Source organism: Pseudorasbora parva, chromosome 11 (genome assembly GCF_024679245.1).
Source record: "Pseudorasbora parva isolate DD20220531a chromosome 11, ASM2467924v1, whole genome shotgun sequence".
In the NCBI taxonomy this organism is placed as follows: domain Eukaryota; kingdom Metazoa; phylum Chordata; class Actinopteri; order Cypriniformes; family Gobionidae; genus Pseudorasbora; species Pseudorasbora parva.
The window spans coordinates 41,991,067-42,010,153 of NC_090182.1; the positions used below are offsets into that span (position 1 = coordinate 41,991,067).

Sequence of the window (19,087 nt, forward strand, 5' to 3'; positions counted from 1 at the left end):
AATTTGTACGTTTTTTTTTTCTTTTTTTTTCTTCGGTTATTGCTGAGGGAAACTAAAGCTTTATTACACATGATTGGTTCCCACTGCCCTTTTTCCATTTCCTCAGGCCATAAGTATGAAAAATTATTTTCAAATGCTTGTCAGACATTTGGCCTCTCAAACATGAATTAATAATGGCTAATGATTGTGTTTCCTCTGTCGTCGAACAACCCTTAATTCATTATTATGTCTTTTTCCCATGAATTTTTAATAAAGACACTTCAGATGGACTGAAATCTAAGTGAACTGAACAAGAACATGTAAAGCATTTTTACAAAGAGGCTTCTGTTATTAAATGTGAATATTTCAACGTGCTGCTTTCGTACTGTGTTGCTGCATTCTGTGTTTGAATATCCAATCATTCCAGTTTATTACAAATTTAATCCATTTTTGGTATAATGTTGATTACCACAAAAAAAATTGTATCTAATCCATCTAAAAATTAATAAATACAAATTGAAATTCACGTGTAAAGCTAATGTAAAAACAAGACATGTAAAGCTAATCATTTTATCAAATCACATTTTATTCATTTGTCTTTTAAAACTTGTGAATAATTTGAGTAGTGCAATTGTTCTCATCATTTATTATGAACATTGTTTTATCTGCTATGTTTTCATTGTGAAACAGTTTTGTACAGAAATCTTTTTATACAGCTTTACACAGAAAAGGTTTATTTATTTATTTATTTTCTATGATTTAACATGTACAGATTCACATTCACTTTCATTTTAAATGTCCATACATCAGAGGATCTTCTCGGCTGTTCTCGGTCTGCAGTGGTCAGTTTCTATCAAAATTGCTCCAATGAAGGAACAGTGGAGAACTGGCCACAGGGTCATGGGCGGCCACGGCTCATAGATGCACGTGTGGAGCGAAGGCTGGCCTGTGTGGTCTGATCAAACAGACAAGCTTCTGTAACTCAAACTGCTCAAGAAGTTAATGCTGGCTCTGATAGAAAGGTGTCAGAATACACAGTGTATTGCAGTTTGTTGAGTATGGGACTGCATATCCACAGACCAGTCAGGATGCCCATGCTGACCCCTGTCCACCACCGAGCGCATGTGGACCACGAAGAAATGGAAGAAGAAGGCCTGGTCTAGATGATCTGCTGGGAAACCTTAGGTCCTGCCATCCATTTGGATGTTACCTTGACATGTACCACCTACCCAAGCATTCTTGCAGACCATGTACAGCCTTTCATAGAAACTATATTCCCTGGTGGCTGTGGCCTCTTTCAAGAGGATATTGTGTCCTTCCACAAAGCAGACATGGTTCAGGAATGATTTGAGGAGCACAACAACAAGTTTGAGGGTTTTACTTGGCCTACAAATTCTCCAGATCTCAATTCAATCGAGCACTTATGGGATGTGCTGAACAAACAAGTCCCATCCATGCAGGCCCCACCTCGCAATTTACAGGATTTAAAGGATCTGCTGCTAACATCTTGGTGCCAGATACCACAGCACACCCTCAGGGGTCTAGTGAAGTCTATGCCTCGATGGGTCAGGGCTGTTTGAGCAGCAAAATGGGGACCTACACCAAATTTGTCATAATGCTATTGGTATAATATGGGTATATAGAGGTATGTTTGCATTATTTATTTATTAATGGTAAATTGGTAATCAATATTTTGCCCCAAATACTGTCAGCCACTTACTGTCAGAGCTTAGCCCAGCATATCCCTTTAAAAGCACACATCAGTTCCATTCAAATCAAACACAGAGTCTCTATTCAGAAGGTCTTTGTCAGATCACACTCCTCCAGCTTTTACTGGCGTAGATGTTTTTGAACTTGGATGAGGCGAACAACACGTGCACAGATGCAGAGGCACTGAAAGGTTGTGGGGCGAGTGTACGTGTCCTGTTTTCCTCTTTTCCTCTATTTTTGGGAAGCCCCGACCGTTCCATCAGAGCACTTTGCTGGAGAGCTGTGTGTGGCTGCTTGTGTGTATCAATTCACTGGCTTTATGCAGACTCCATCACTGTCATTCAGCCTACATTTGACAAATAGTGGTGGTTTTCACATCGACAAGCACAGATATTCTCTGGAATACTATTATTTGGTGTTGTTGTCATCTTTATGTACTTTTGTTCCCCGGTCGACTTTATTTACTCCGACTGGAATCCTCCATTTTTTCAGATTGTCTGAGATATTCTGAACATCACACAAACCCTACACAGCCTAATTAGACTCTCTGTGGTGCCCTGGAGATGTTTCATTCTGTTGTCTTCTTTATGCAGCACCGCAGAGAGTCGTATATTCAGTTCTGCATGGATCGAGGCGTAATTCCCGCGGTTCACTTCTCGATTATATTCTTCCTATGGAAGCTGCGGTGTCCTTCAGCACCTGGCCTTGTTTTTGAGCTCTCCTAAAGAGCGAAGCAGCTCTGAATCCAAAGGGCAGCGATGTCAAACTGCACAAACCCAAGAGTCTGGCTCATATAACCCATAATCCCCTGAATGGCGTGCCTCCTCACATCCTTGGAAGTAATTGGATATGGAGTGATCCAGCTTCTGTGGATCTCTTTTTAGGGGTCCGTATCTTGATGCTTTAGCTCATTTGTTCGCTCTTACCTGACTTCCACCAGCCAAAGTGAATCCAGGCAATTACAAAGAGCGACTCCCTTGAGCGATCAGATGAGAGGGAGGTGATTGGCTCGTAAGGAGAGGCAAATGTTCCCGTCGTCCCTCACAAGTGAAAGGTCCTCATTACTCCACAGCAGTCAGAGCCTATGACAGAAAGCGTCCATCTGTTTAAGGAGTAACCCGTGGAGGTTACAGAGTGTCACCACTTCCATAATAATGCTTATGGATAAAAGATCAGAGCCAATGCATGGAGTAGAGCGGTTCATGAGCGCCCCCTTCTGGACAGGAAGCAGTGAAATGGCTTTTGGAGAGCAGATTACAGTCGTGTGTGGCCATATGAAGAACGCAGTTAAAGCAGACAACTCAAGCAGTGCCAACCTTTCAGTAAAGGACCACTGATTCGTTTGAACTGTCACATAACTGGACAAACAAAATGTGCTGTTTATTTTAAATGTTTAACATTATCTTAATATAATGTAAAAATATGTATATAGCTACAGTTCAGATGTTTGAGATTAGTGCATTTTTCATGTTTTTGAAAGAAGTCTCAGTAATCCTTTATTTTAAGGTTCAGTTATGAACTATTAACTAGTTGCTTATTAGCATGCATATTACTAGGATATTGGCTGTTTAGTAGAACTTAATAAACACGTATTAATGCCTTATTCTGCATGACTTTATTCTACATCCCTAATCCTACATAATACCTAAACTTAAATGCTACAAAAACTACCTTAATAACTATTAATAAGCAGTAAATTATGAGTTTATTGAGGCAAAAGTCATAGTTAATCGTGAATATGTGTTCCCCAAACTAAAGTGTTACCGAAGTGTCTTATACTCACGAAAGGCTGCATTTGTTTGATACAAAAATACAGTAAAAATTATTGCAATTCTAAATAATTGTTTTCTATTTTAATATAGTTTAAAGGTGTCATAAACTTTTTAAAAAATGTGTACTGTTGTCTGAGGTCTACTTATGACGTTTGTGTGGTGTTTAGTTCAAAAACATCATAATGAATGTCATTTTTCTGCGCTGGTTTTGGGGCTCTTTCCTGGAACGCTTATTTTTTATGGGCGTGTCGCACTGAAGATGTGGAAGTAAACGCCCACGGCTAGGATTGGATAACAGGTTTGCATTTTACTATGAGCTTCGGCTCCGCTGTCATTACACGTGAGGAATTGTTTTGAAAACTTCCAACGTAGAGAAACGGCGACCATAATGACGAGCCCATAGGGCTCACAAAACATCTTTATCAAACAAACACAATGATTTATCTCGCTCCTACCTGCGTTTGATTAGAATGTTATTTTTTATTACTTGGCCAGCCTGATCTGTGTATATATAGGGTTGGGAACCGAGAACCGGTTCTTATGCAGAACCGATACTGATTTTTGAAAAATACCGGAACCGCGCAAAATTCCTGAGTGTCGGTTCCGAAAACGGTTCTGGCGCAATGTGTGTGCGAAACGCTGGGAGCATAGCCGCGAGCCGCACTCCCTCTCTCTCTCTCTCTCTCTCTCTCTCTCTCTCTCTCTCACACACACACACACACACTGTCTTAGCGCTGCCGAACCCTTCCCCTCACGTCACTTTTTTAAAATCCCCCACAGCGCGAGTCCCGCAAACGCAGCGCCAAGGAGCTTGTTTGTAATCGGAGGACCATGGCTCATTAGTTTCGAAATGGTTTGGGTACAAGCTGATCGCGTTGAAAATAAAGGCATTTGTCTAGCGTTATGAGCTCATTTAAACATTGCCGCGGCTCATTTAAGAAAATGACAGCTCTGAAGAGACGCCGCTTTAGTTTCGAGGTAAGTTAGTGCTAACAATAATAAAGAAAGACGATCAACACCTTATGTGTTACCACTGAAATGTAGATATTATATTTCCAAATGTAAGCCCATCTTATGTGGAATGCACGCTTCATACTGTCGTCTGCCCTGGATCTAACCTCGAGTGTTTTAGCCTGTTTACTTTTTGCAAACCTTGTGAGCGTGCAAACGCTGCGACCTCGCCCCAAATGTTTTTATTGGTTTATTAAGTACAAACAGGAGAGTTATGAAAAATTGAGAGCGAGGGATATGTTCACTTCACACAAAAAGATTTTGTAATGAGACGGCTAACTGTAGTAGCGTTTAGTCCACTGTCTATAATAGCCTAATTTAGAGATCACTTTTTTTTACCGACAACCGACAACTTTGATCGGTTAACGTTGATACGGTCAACCATGGGTCAAACGGTCATCGGTTAACATCCCTAAAACAGAGAGAGAAAATTTAATAAGACAATTTCAGAGATGTAAATTTGAACATGTTTATTTTTATTTCCATAAATTCCATATGGCTCGATTAATCCTCTAATATATGTATAGTACAGGACGTTTTTTTTTTACATTGCCAACCTGTAAATTCATTTGAGAGCAAGTAATAAACACAAAAAAAGGATTGTTTAAAGTTGTGTATTGTGCCTTTTTCCTTTACCACTATTTGTTTAATAATTTTAAAGGAACCGGAATCGTTAGGCGGAATCGGAACCGGAACCGGAAAATTTCTCATGATTCCCAACCCTATGTATATATCACCGCAAGCTGTCCATAACGCACACGCACATGTATTTCTCTATTTAAGCTAGTGCGAGCCCTGGCCCATACATGTCCGAGTCTGATCACGAATCGCAGCAAAATGAACCAACAACACCTCAAATACAAAGGATGCTCCAGCCGTGAATAAGGTACTGTTAGACATGTAACACTTTAAAAAAAAAAAATGTATTGACATAATTGTGTCATTCCTTTAATATCCAGAAGCCACAGCATTGTTCCAGTCTCACAAACGAATCCGGTGAAATGAAGCGGGGAAAAATAATAATAATAATATTCTCCACGTGAGTTGGGTTTTTGGAATCCGAAGGAAGGTTATGGCATGTTTGCTTCATTGCTTCTAAGTTCGATCTGGTTTAGCTCCATGAAGGCCTATTTTATTTAACTAACATGCCAGGCACGAAACGGTTGGCGAGGCTACAGAATTAGGAGTTTGTCTTCTTCGGTTAAGGCGTCGTTTTGCTGCTCTCTGACGTCACATTCACAGATTGATTGTTTGCTGAGCCTGGAAGAATAATAATAAAACTTTGTCAAACTTTTTTCTCACAATTGTGAGTTTATATTTTGCAATTCTGAGGAAAAAATACATATTTGTGAGTTTATATCACAATAATGTAACATCGCAATTGTGAGGAAAAAGTCTGAATAGCGAGATAAAGTCACAGTTACCTTTACTTTTCTTTTTATTCTGTGACGGAAACAAGCTTCAATAGTCTAAATGTATGATTAAGAGCTCATATTAAAAACTGTTTTTATAGTTAAGTCATGCTAATAAACTGGACGCCTTTTAAAGAGCAATATTTGGTATGATCATTGTCCTTTATTCCCATTGTATTAAATTTTGAAAAATATTGCTGTATTATCAATGTCGAAAACAGTTGTGCTGCTTAATTTTCTTAACCTTTTGGATTCTTTGATTAATAGAAACAGCATTTCTTTGACATATAAATATTTTGTAACATTATAAATGGAAAATTAAAGAGAGGTGAGGTGGGTCTTTTAAAGCAAGAATATGATCATCTTTTTATTTACAATCCAAATGTTTTTGAGAGCATTACATATCTGTCCACTGCAACAGAATGTGACAGTAAATAATTCATAGGTACTTACTTCCCCACTTTCATAAGTCATGTTGACTTTATTTTGTCATAAATAATAAACACTATGACATATAGAGAGGACCGTTAACCCCACTGGTTCGGGTGTAACATCACACTCTCAATAGTTAAGGTAATTGTGGAGATTACCTGCACTTCAGTTTTTACAATACACATGGTTTGTCTTGGTCAAGTACACCAAGTGTTTGCAATGATGTCATTTCCTCTTGGCCTTTTACACAATTTCATCGGAGGTCCTGGTGTGTTTGATTCGAAATGCCAGCGGTCCTGATACCTTTGAGCCGACACACTGCCTGATTAATGAACTACTCATCTTCATTACGCCTCCGACCTTTCAGAAACAACTGGAGAAATAGATTACCTCGGTGCGAGAGATTATCGGGAGCGTTCGGAATTCTATTTTTAAACATGAAAATCACTGTTCAACAAAGTTTTGCGTTGTTTTCATTTTCAACCAATGCTCCCAAAAGTAGTTTTTCCTCAGACTAAACATCAGCTTTGTCTAAATATCATGTTCTAAAGATTTATTTCCTTGTGTTTACTGGGGAAAAGCAAGCTGCTTGCCTCTAAATAAACCTTATTTGTCATCGGCTGTTTCATGAAGACTTTGAACAAAGCAGGATGTCAGAACTCTATTCCCAAAATAATTAACTGAAGTGGGCTTGTTTTACACAATCTACCAGGGTTTAAGTAAAAGCTTGCCATCTCATGCTAACAGCATGTAAAACTGTTTTACTGGAAGAAACTCTTTTAATTGGTTAACATCTCTCATGTCGCTTTCACTCGTTTCCTCAGTCAAAAAAAAGTTGCACAATAGTATTACAAACAGCAGGTCTTAAAAAGGTAAGCTGTAGCGCTGCATATTTATGAGCAAACAAAAGTTCAGTCTTGTTTATTCTACCAGCCATGAAAATGGTGGCATGTAGAGCATCAACAGAAACCTTGAAGCCATTTATGTCTTAACGTCTTTACTTAATGAGGGAAGTCATGGTGTCTAAGTTAACTTTGTGTGACAGTGTTGCCCTTAAGTCACATTTATTAAATCTAAATTAGCAAGGCCTTCCCTTAATGTGTTTTGATTTGTGACCGCACTGCCCGGTAAAGATCTTAAGAATATGCAAAGACGAAATTGTCTGTGACGGCTCAAGAGCGGCCACTTTACGCTTGAGTGACTGGCCATTAGTGCTGATGTGAAGGGCTGGTTACTCGCCTCAGTCCATAAAGTTCACCTCCAGTCAGTCGTTGTGCTTCTCAAACTGTTTGCAGATACTCGATGTCTGAATCTTTAAAGGAGTCTTTTGCCTTCAAAACAAGTTAAGCTGTATCGACAGTGACACTAATGTCGACTCGTTCTTCAGTTAAATAGCAAAAACTTATCTAACAAAAAGTGTTCTCAGTAACAGCGGAAATGTATGGGTTTAAAACAGCAATGTGAAGCTGATTGACATGCACAATGACTTAAAACACATAAAGTCAATGTCAGGGTGCAACTGCCTCATTTGTAAAACACATTCTTTTGAACGCCTGATTGTGTTTGTGGGGTGCACTGTAATGTGTGTTCATGGTTCATTATTCATTATTTTTCATATATTTTACCTTTATTCTACACTGCTCTGTCCCTCCTTGGTTTCCGGGTTCTATGAAGCCAGTCCCTCAAAAATACGCAATGGGCTCAGATTGGTTAGTTGGCCCAGTGTGTTGTGATTCGCTAACCGCCTACTGCACGTGTTTCGGAAACCCCTTACCTTTACCGGCCGTGAATACTGCGGATATATAGTGATCACTACTGAACGGCACCTTTTGTATTTTTCGAACGATAATAGCCAAATATCTGTTGCAAGAACTATTAACCCAAAACGAACACTAAGCATTGGCTTTACTATAGTAGCCAAATCAAACAAAGAACCATGTTTAGCATGCCTGTAGATAAACAAGCATGTAGATAAACAAGCATGTAGATAAACAATACATAAAAGCTCTAATCAAAGAATCATTTAACTAATTCCAATTTCGCTGTTGAGATTTTAAAAAGTTTGTAACGTTACGGTGTTTGTCGGATAACGTTAAGTATGAATGAGCATTTAACAAACTGGTTCACAGAGCCAAACTGCGTTGTCATTTGTTTACTTCCTTGCTACAACGTGCAATTAACAATACAAACTATTACAGGAAACGGATAGAAGAACAATCAATCATACTTACAGGTTATGGCCCGTAAAGAGCTTCTTTTTTTAAAGTTGGAACTGCTCCATCTTTCAGGACAAGCCGTGTGTGAATCCTGCATTGAACTCGCGAAGATTGTGGAAGCTTTCCTCCGTAAAATCTGCAGCACAGAGAGTGAGATTTGGGTAATAATTATGAGGGACCAAAAAAAAATTAAAATATGTTTTAACCATTGATCCCTAACTCCCCTGTCCCTAGAAAGGCTGAACAAAGTGGACCTGCAATCCGGATGAAAATAACAGCGTTTCATCGGCATTGCGGCAACAACACTCCAGCCTACTAACTATACCACAACAACTCTTCTCTACAGCAATAAAAAATGGCCTCATCCCCTTATTTAATATTCTCAGAGGAGGGGTAATTATGTCAGTATTAGAGCTGGTGATGTCAACTACCCTGGAGGAATATCTGTATGGTCCCTACCGACCGTTTGTTGTAGTCCTTAGAAATTTATTTTTTTAAAAGCAGATATCTCCCTTTGATTTAAACTTTGAGCGTTGTAACTTTGCAGATGTTCTTTATGCTCAAACAGCAACATAACACACTAGACATCAACAGCATACCACAGATTGTGTGTAGAGCTTAAGTTATATTGAAGCCATTGAACTTTCCTTTAAGCTGATTGGCCTTCACACAGAAAATACTTCCTATACAGAAATATAAATCTTTGTTGTTATCTTCTGTGAACATGCTGCTGACTGAAAACGCGAGGTTGAATCTGTCCATCCCTGGTGTCGTTTCAGTGTGAGTTCCACTCTGTGTTTTCCAGACAATCTTTTCAGTGCCGTGAACAACAAGGGGTGAAAGACAAGAAAGAGAAATCTATTTTGAGACAGAGCTGAGGCTGGATTTTGTTTATGTGAGGCATATTGCGGTCTTTCTGTTGATAGCGGCTGTGGCCAGGGCAGCCTGTGCTGGGAATAGACAGATAAAGGGTTTAGTCTACCTTATGGAGTGTGGGATAGCGCTGGACCTCTATTCTCTCTGACCTCATACTGCTGGGGCGATGGGATGGACCAGAGGTCAGACAGGACGACGCTCATGGACTCGCATTATGATGTGCATCATCTGTAGCACATCTCTCTGTTGCTGGCACTCACTGAGGAAGCTGAAAAGATAGTGATATGACCGATTATACTATTGGCACCCAAATGAATATGTGCTGCTGCTAGAGATCCTGATACATTGTACAAAGGTAGTTTGACATATTTTGTCATTATAAGTGAAGTGGTGGTTTTATTTTTGAATACATTTTTTCAGCATCATTAGGGTTATTTGTCAGTTTATCTGTTTATATGTTCATCCATGTCTCTAACCAGGTAGTCCAACAGAGTGTGTATGCTATATGGGATGTATTACAAAGTCTCCTGGAAACTGATAGGGAGCTTTGGATCCACTTCATTGATTGTCTGTGTTCAGCAGATTTCCCAGCTCAGGAAAGTGAAACCATCTAAGTGATTTCTGGACTGTTAATGTATGACTCTCCGCAGGCTAAAAGACAGCAGTGGACAAGCTCCATAACTACATTAAGGTGAGTGACTGTTCTTAAATACCTGACTCATCTTAAGCAGAAGCACAGAGCTCTCCATATGTGATAAAGGCAATGTAACATGAGGCTCAATCTGACAAAGACATTATATTTCACACCACAATCAAAATAAATAATACATTATATTTTTTCAGCATTTTATGACTTTACATGCATTTTAATGAAGACATTTTTCATGACAAAATATTAACCTAAATTTCTCAGTTTTAATTTAACTCACAACACAACTCAAAACTCAACTCAAAACTCACTAATCAACTTACAACTCAACTCAAAACTCAACTCAAAACTCAACTCACAACTCACAACTCAACTCACAACTCAACTCACAACTCACAACTCACAACACAACTCAAAACTCAACTCAACTCACAACACAACTCAAAACTCAACTCAACTCAAAACTCACTAATCAACTTACAACTCAACTCAAAACTCAACTCAAAACTCAACTCACAACTCAACTCAAAACTCAACTCACAACTCAACTCACAGCTCAACTCAAACTCAACTCACAACTCACAACTCAACTCACAACTCAACTCAACTCAACTCAACTCACAACACAACTCACTACTCAACTTACAACTCAACTCAAACTCAACTCAACTCAACTTACAACTCAACTCAAAACTCAACTCACAACTCAACTCAACTCACAACTCAACTCAACTCAAACTCAAACTCAACTCAACTCACAACTCAACTCAAACTCAACTCAACTGACAACTCAACTCAACTCAACTCAAAACTCAACTCATCTCAAAACTCAACTCACAACTCAACTAACAACTCAACTAACAACTCAACTCAATTCAAAACTCAACTCACAACTCAACTCATAACTCAACTCAAAACTCAACTCAACTCACAACTCAATTCAAAACTCAACTCAACTCAACTCACAACTCAACTCAACTCACAACTCAGCTCAACTCAACTCACAGCTCAACTCAACTCACAACTCAACTCACAACTCAGCTCAACTCAACTCACAGCTCAACTCAACTCAACTCACAACTCAACTCACAACTCAGCTCAACTCAACTCACAGCTCAACTCAACTCACAACTCAACTCACAACTCACAACTCAACTCAACTCAACTCACAACTCAACCCACAACTCAACTCTCAACTCACAACTCAACTCTCAACTCAACTCAATTCAACACTCCACCATAAGCTGGTGTGCGGTGGGCGTTCTGGCGCAATATGGCTGCCGTCGCATCATCCAGGTGGATACTGCACATTGGTGGTGGTTGAGGAGATTCTCCCCTTCAATGTAAACCGCTTTGAGTGCCTTGAAAAGCGCTATATAAATCGAATGCATTATTATAACTCACAACTCAACTCTCAACTCACAACTCAACTCACAACTCAACTCACAACTCAACTCTCAACTCACAACTAACTCACAACTCAACTCACAACTCAACTCACAACTCAACACTCAACTCAACTCACAACTCAACTCACAACTCAACACTCAACTCAACTCAACTCACAACTCAACTCACAACTCAACTCACAACTCAACTCACAACTCAACTCACAACTCACCTCAAAACTCAACTCACAACTCAACTCAACACTCAACTCAACACTCAACTCAACACTCAACTCACAACTCAACTCAACACTCAACTCAACTCAACACTCAACTCAACTCACAACTCAACATGTGCGAGGTTTTAGCGCTATATAAATCGAACGCATTATTATAACTCTCAACTCACAACTCAACTCACAACTCAACTCACAACTCAACTCTCAACTCACAACTAACTCACAACTCAACTCACAACTCAACACTCAACTCAACTCACAACTCAACTCACAACTCAACTCACAACTCAACACTCAACTCAACTCTCAACTCAACTCACAACTCAACTCACAACTCAACTCACAACTCAACACTCAACTCAACTCACAACTCAACTCACAACTCAACTCAACACTCAACTCAACTCAACTCACAACTCAACTCACAACTCAACTCACAACTCACCTCAAAACTCAACTCACAACTCAACTCAACACTCAACTCAACACTCAACTCACAACTCAACTCAACACTCAACTCAACTCACAACTCAACTCACAACTCAACTCACAACTCAACTCACAACTCAACTCAAAACTCAACTCACAACTCAACTCAACACTCAACTCAACACTCAACTCAACACTCAACTCAACACTCAACTCAAAACTCAACTCACAACTCAACTCAAAACTCAACTCAAAACTCACTAATCAACTTACAACTCAACTCAAAACTCAACTCACAACTCAACTCACAACTCAACTCAACTCACAACTCAACTCACAGCTCAACTCAAACTCAACTCACAACTCACAACTCAACTCACAACTCACAACTCAACTCAACTCAACTCACAACACAACTCACAACTCACTACTCAACTTACAACTCAACTCAAACTCAACTCAAACTCAACTCAACTCAACTTACAACTCAAACTCAACTCAACTCACAACTCAACTCACAACTCAACTCAACTGACAACTCAACTCAACTCAACTCAACTCAAAACTCAACTCATCTCAAAACTCAACTCACAACTCAACTAACAACTCAACTAACAACTCAACTCAATTCAAAACTCAACTCACAACTCAACTCATAACTCAACTCAAAACTCAACTCAACTCACAACTCAACTCAAAACTCAACTCAATTCAAAACTCAACTCAACTCACAACTCAACTCAACTCACAACTCAGCTCAACTCAACTCACAGCTCAACTCAACTCACAACTCAGCTCAACTCAACTCACAGCTCAACTCAACTCAACTCACAACTCAACTCACAACTCAGCTCAACTCAACTCACAGCTCAACTCAACTCACAACTCAACTCACAACTCACAACTCAACTCAACTCAACTCACAACTCAACCCACAACTCAACTCTCAACTCACAACTCAACTCTCAACTCAACTCAATTCAACTCTCCACCATAAGCTGGTGTGCGGTGGGCGTTCTGGCGCAATATGGCTGCCGTCGCATCATCCAGGTGGATACTGCACATTGGTGGTGGTTGAGGAGATTCTCCCCTTCAATGTAAACCGCTTTGAGTGCCTTGAAAAGCGCTATATAAATCGAACGCATTATTATAACTCACAACTCAACTCTCAACTCACAGCTCAACTCACAACTCAACTCTCAACTCACAACTAACTCACAACTCAACTCACAACTCAACTCACAACTCAACACTCAACTCAACTCACAACTCAACTCACAACTCAACTCACAACTCAACACTCAACTCAACTCACAACTCAACTCACAACTCAACTCACAACTCACCTCAAAACTCAACTCACAACTCAACTCAACACTCAACTCAACACTCAACTCAACACTCAACTCACAACTCAACTCAACACTCAACTCAACTCAACACTCAACTCAACTCACAACTCAACATGTGCGAGGTTTTGGACTACTGTCAAGTCATCAGTCTTCCCCATGATAATGTAGCCTACAGAACTAGACTGAGAGACCATTTAAAGGCCTTTCATTTAGATTTTTCAGGAAAAAAAAACGAAAATAAAAACTGATACTATCCAAAAACGACTTACTCCTAGCAGGACTTGAACCCGGTACTGCCAGCAGGAGAGTTGGGTAGTCAAACGCTAAGCTATGTTGAAAGTGTTACCATTAGACCTGGAGATCGGCTGACTGGATTTGAATTTGGAAAAAGAGCCTATTTTCAAAAACAGTGGAGTGTTCCATTAAATGCATAAATTTTTCGGCAATCAATAGTTATTACATATTTGGCTCTTTAGTGTATCTAACACAGATGGATCTCTAACTGTTGCAATAATATAAAACTCTCCTGATATTAGAGTAAGATAGCCATTAAAGGTTCAATTATTGTTGTGCAGAATAAAATATATTTGTTAAACACTGTATAATCATTTGCGACCTTAACATTTATTTTATTTTATATACTTTCATTATTTTATTCTTGTTATATTGTTTATAATGAATTGATTCAGAAATACAAAGAAATTGTATGTTTAACTTTAAAAAAGGAATGAGGAGGGTATAGTGAATGACTTCCCGGGTCACTAAAGACCCGAGGTATCAACAATGCTTCTGCATCCTTGAGAACTAGCCTAGTTTCCCGAAGCCTCAGGTTTCCCGAATACTCATCAATCCTGGGAAGAAGAAGAAATCTCATTCTGGAAGCAAACATGCAAAGGACCATGCATCCAGTTGATGATGGAGCTCTCTTCTAAGCAGTTGATCTGAGTTAAGTGTGTTAAATAAAAGAGAAATACACATGTGCAGTGCTGTGGGATTGGAAAGTGCACTGCTCTAGGCAATTCTGATGTAAATAGTGTGTTAAATGCCAACAGATGTCACTACAGCACAGGACTCCGTGAATGTAGGAACATCAGGCACAAAATTGCATAATAATGACACGTTTGACTTCATGTACCTGAGATTAATGTAACATTCTTCAACTAAAGCTACCTTTTATTATTGTCTTGCAGTTTTATGACCTTATATTTTGATTAAAAGAAAATGTAATGTTTGTACCCTTTGAAACTTTGTAACCTAAAATCTTGATTTTATATTAAAAGTTCATGTTTGTCAACCTCTCCAGTGTCTGTCTATTTTTGTATGGACTTGTATAGGCTACTGCATGAAGTTACGAAAAAAGAAAAAGAAAAAAAAGCTCTTGACCTTTGCATTAGTGCCCTATACAATAATCCAAATCATTTAACTATTTACTTTCTTATATATTCAATGACGAAAAATAAAGGTTTAAAACGAATCTAATTGAGACTGAAAGATGCGGTTTCAATGTTTGTTAGTTTTTTAAGTTGAACTAGTGTAAGCCTGTACAAAGTCTTAAAGTTTTATCATTATGTAACATTTGAATACTAATGCACACGCGAGCGAGGAGAATTTTTTCACACAGCCGACTCTGACACTTTATTCATAAACATACCATTCAGCTACCATTAAAGCTAAGCGTTTATTCTCCGACTTCTGCTCTATGTAGCAATGCTCTTCAGATGACCGGACGGGCCATAAATAGTCTGGTAATCTGACTGTTGTAAAGATCACCACGTGCCCTTTCCTTCTCCTTCGTGTCCTGTTACCGTAGCGACGACCAAGCAAATCCGCGATTGGCTGCTCGGGCGTGACGTAGGATGCATTTAGGGAATTCCGTCAGCTGTGTGCAAGTGGCACGTTTGAAAACGTCGCTCGGGGTTGAGCGCTGTCTCTCCGCCGCACATTTTAACGCGGGGAAACTTTTACACCAGATCAGTGTAAGTGCTGTGTAAGATATTTTACGAGACGAAGATGTGTCATTTGCAGCAAGGGACCCAGAGAGCGTTGACTTTCTAAATAAATCATTTATAACCTGTGGGAACATCCTGAAGCTGAAAGGAAAGAGGGTGAAAATCCCGACGTGTTTTCTGTTTGAGATGTAAGTGACCCTTTTTCCACACTCCAAAAGTTTTTTTGCTCGACAGACACTAACTAGCGGACAGTACAATGTTCATGTTCATCATATAATGACATGTATTGTTTATTAGAAGTAAAGCTAGTTCTAATAATTAATAAAGTGTCCAAATGATAGCAGAGAACACACAGTTCTACATGCCCTGAACGGGAACAGGTGTGATGCTCAGATCAACGATTGAAATGATGATCATAAACTGATTTATTTTCATATTATTTTTGTTTTATTTAACTTTATTTGAAAACGTGGTTTAGCAGACACTTATGTAAAGTTCTTATAAGTTTAGACGTCGCACTGGATCAACCAAAATGGTGGTTATTAGAGGACTGGCTCTTTTTTCAAATCTGTTTTCACCTCAAATTGTTTGCATATGCATAAATATTTATAATAGACAGAAACTGAAGCTAGGGGAATATAAACATGACTATATACTTTGTTATAGGGCCCAAAAGTGTTTGCATATTTATGTCCTGCTCAGCTAATTATATGCATTTTCTCTCTTAAAATCTTATCTTAGCATTAGCACATTTGTCATAGTTATTATTATGACATATAAAGCCACTATATATATAGCGTATTTTTGGAAAGTATGGCAGAGATTTTTCTTTTACAACAGACAACAGGCATGATAGATAAACTGGAGAGACTAATTTTACTCAAAAGAATCCTTGTTCTCTCGTGTACTCTTAAATGCTCTCATAAAAGGAGAGCTAGACAAAAACAATCATATGGTTTTTGAAGACTTGGTTGGAATATAGCCTAGCACTCAGAACACAGACTTTTTGTGATACTTTTATGATTTAGCTGTGCTTTATGAAGCTTGAAAACCTAAAACTAAAACCATACAGGTCCATACTATCCCTTTAAAATATCAATATGACCCTATTATAGTTGTTTACATTCATAGTCTACTCTTGCATTAGTGATTTGTATCTATCATAGACATGTATGGAGTGTAAATAATGAAACTATGTGGTTATCTTTCTTTATCTGGCAGCCGCTGGTGACGTACACCAAGCAGATACAGATAGTCACAGTGTTGCTGGATTTACCTTATCGTGTCTTATGCCACTGATGGATCAGTGACAGGGTCAACACACGCGGCGAGCTCGAATATCCTTCGTCTCAGTATACACAACCCTAGAGGCCTCCCACATGCGTCTTTTAATAGATAAGCACTTTACCTTTGTAGCCACGGCCATAACATTAGAGGAAGGTACGTGTAACCAAAGTTAGACGCACTGATATTAGTCAGCAGATTTAGGTCCCTTCTCCTGGTAGTCATGAGGCATGCATGGGAGCTTATCCCAAGTGTCTGAAAATATTGTCATGTTTTTTTTTCTATTTGTGTTTGCTAGAGGTAGGTATGTTCCCAGATGCCTTGGAGGCTGTAGGCCAGGTAGAGGGTTTGACGCTGTCCCCTCCCCAGACTCTTCCAGACCCTGATGATGATCTGGAATTGGGCACTGAAACAAAAAGACGAGGCAGATATCGTCATAGCTTACAGATACTGAAGCCCTTCCGGATCACACATAAGTAAGTTCTCCTGGTTATAGTTGTTATAGCTATAGTTGTTGTTATAAATGTGGGTAGTTCACAAATGGGCTCAAACATTAAGATTAAATTAATGTTTTTTTGTTTTTTTTTAATTTATTTTACTTTTCCCCTTCTCTTATTCTTTTAAACGGCCCTGTGGTGTGAAAAATAATTCCACATTTGTATTTGGTGACAGTGAGTTTTTTTAATAGACTGGCTGTATAAAACTGTATAGCTTTTTTGACATTTAAGTAACATGTCAGTTCATGAGCAGATTGTAATTAGATAATGCCAGTATATTGAATTAGTATTTCTGTCTATACTGTTTATTTTGATACTTATTTTCTATTTCTCACTTCATGAGGACAGTCACAATTCGCACATTTGATATTTTTATGTTTATGGACAAAATATGTGTACGTTTCACATACGCAAGCAGTCAGAGCAAACTCCAACAGGAAACTCATAGTGTACTTTCACAAAGCAGGCCTGTTTGAAATTTGAAATATGCCAGTTTTTAAGGAAATAATTATTAACCCGGAATTAAGGAAACTAATTATTTCCTTAATAACTGGCATATTTCAAATGTATATCATCTGACTCAGTCACTTTAATTGAATAGCAAAGGTATGTGTGCATGTCACAATATGTTTAACCTGCATCGAAACTGACAGACGTGCTTTTTAATATAGTAGTCACTCCCATATTTGCTTCATAAAAGCCTGTATTGTAAAATCTTTTGTTTTTTTTTAAATGGGTGGACCCATTTTTATATTAAGTGTCTTTAACTACTATGTACTTTAAAATAATAATCTGATACACTTATTGTGTATATACTGTAAATCTGTATGTAATTACATCTATAATTACACTGTTGACCCAAAAATTAAAATTCTGTCATCATTGACTCACCCTCATGTTGTTCCAAACCCGTAAGACTTCCAGTCATCTTAAGGACACACATTAAGATCTTTTTGACAGAGGTGGTAAAAGTACTCAAAAGTTATACTCGAGTGAAAGTATATATACCTAAATAAAAAAATACTCCAGTTAAAGTAGAAAGTCCTCCATTCAAACATCACTTGAGTAAAAGTACAAAAGTATCTGATTTAAAACGTACTCAAGTACAGAAAGTAAAAAGTAAATATTCTAATTAACTGTAAATATCATTAAGCGGATAAAATCTTTTGGGACTCATATGCAATGCTTTAATTGAACAAATGATAAGATTAGATACAGCAATTAAGAATTTGTTAGATTTGCAATTAATAAGAGACAATGAAGCACCTTAAGGCAGTATAGGGGTTAAACTTAAAATAGACATGTTCCATAACATTATAAAACAGATGAGGAGCAAGATAATATTAACTAATTCAATATTAATTCAAAAGCCATAACCACAATGATATATTACATAACAATTAGTTAATAGTCATGTGCCTCAACAAGTCATAATATAATTTTGCCAATTGTTATGATTAATGATGAATTAAACACAACTGAGAGTCGGAATGCATGGCTTTGAATACATGAATTTACATTATTAGTTAATGTAATGTGTTATTAGGGAATTAATGATGTCACATTTAATTAATAGCAATTCATATATTACTTAATCTATTAATCATAGAGAATGTTCATTAGTTGCTGATGCAACAATCATTAATAAATGGTTAAGTTCTTCATTTGTAATACATTAAGTCATGATTATCTGTGCATTAGGCATGAATTATAATAGTGCACCTGTATTGTAAAATGTTACCAATATTTTCATAGTTAATTGTGTGCCGCAAAATAAAAAGTTGGGTAAACACTGAGCTAACGTTAGTGTGGCAAACCTGACTTGTCAGCTTTTCCAAGTCTATACCCGACTGGATCATCCATGTCCGACCAGACCAGTTTGGAAATCAAGT

General features: G+C 38.2%; 1 protein-coding gene and 1 long non-coding RNA gene across 2 annotated transcripts in view; one reads left to right on the forward strand and one right to left on the reverse strand.

Moving 5' to 3' along the window:
* Window positions 1-1,820: 1,820 nt before the first annotated feature.
* On the reverse strand, window positions 1,821-9,616 carry LOC137093216 (uncharacterized). The gene is made up of 3 exons (XR_010908411.1): window positions 9,515-9,616; window positions 8,548-8,668; window positions 1,821-2,771 (listed from the first exon to the last, which is right to left on the reverse strand). It is a non-coding gene; the product is annotated as an uncharacterized lncRNA (long non-coding RNA).
* A 5,755-nt stretch (window positions 9,617-15,371) lies between these two features.
* wu:fb13g09 (ATP-binding cassette sub-family C member 5) overlaps window positions 15,372-19,087 on the forward strand; it is a 49,134-nt gene continuing 45,418 nt past the window's right edge. Inside the window, exons 1-2 of the mRNA XM_067457984.1 lie at window positions 15,372-15,602; window positions 16,997-17,174. Of these exons, the coding sequence (XP_067314085.1) occupies window positions 17,005-17,174 (170 nt within the window). The 5' untranslated portion in view covers window positions 15,372-15,602; window positions 16,997-17,004. The remainder of the gene's footprint in view (window positions 15,603-16,996; window positions 17,175-19,087) is intronic.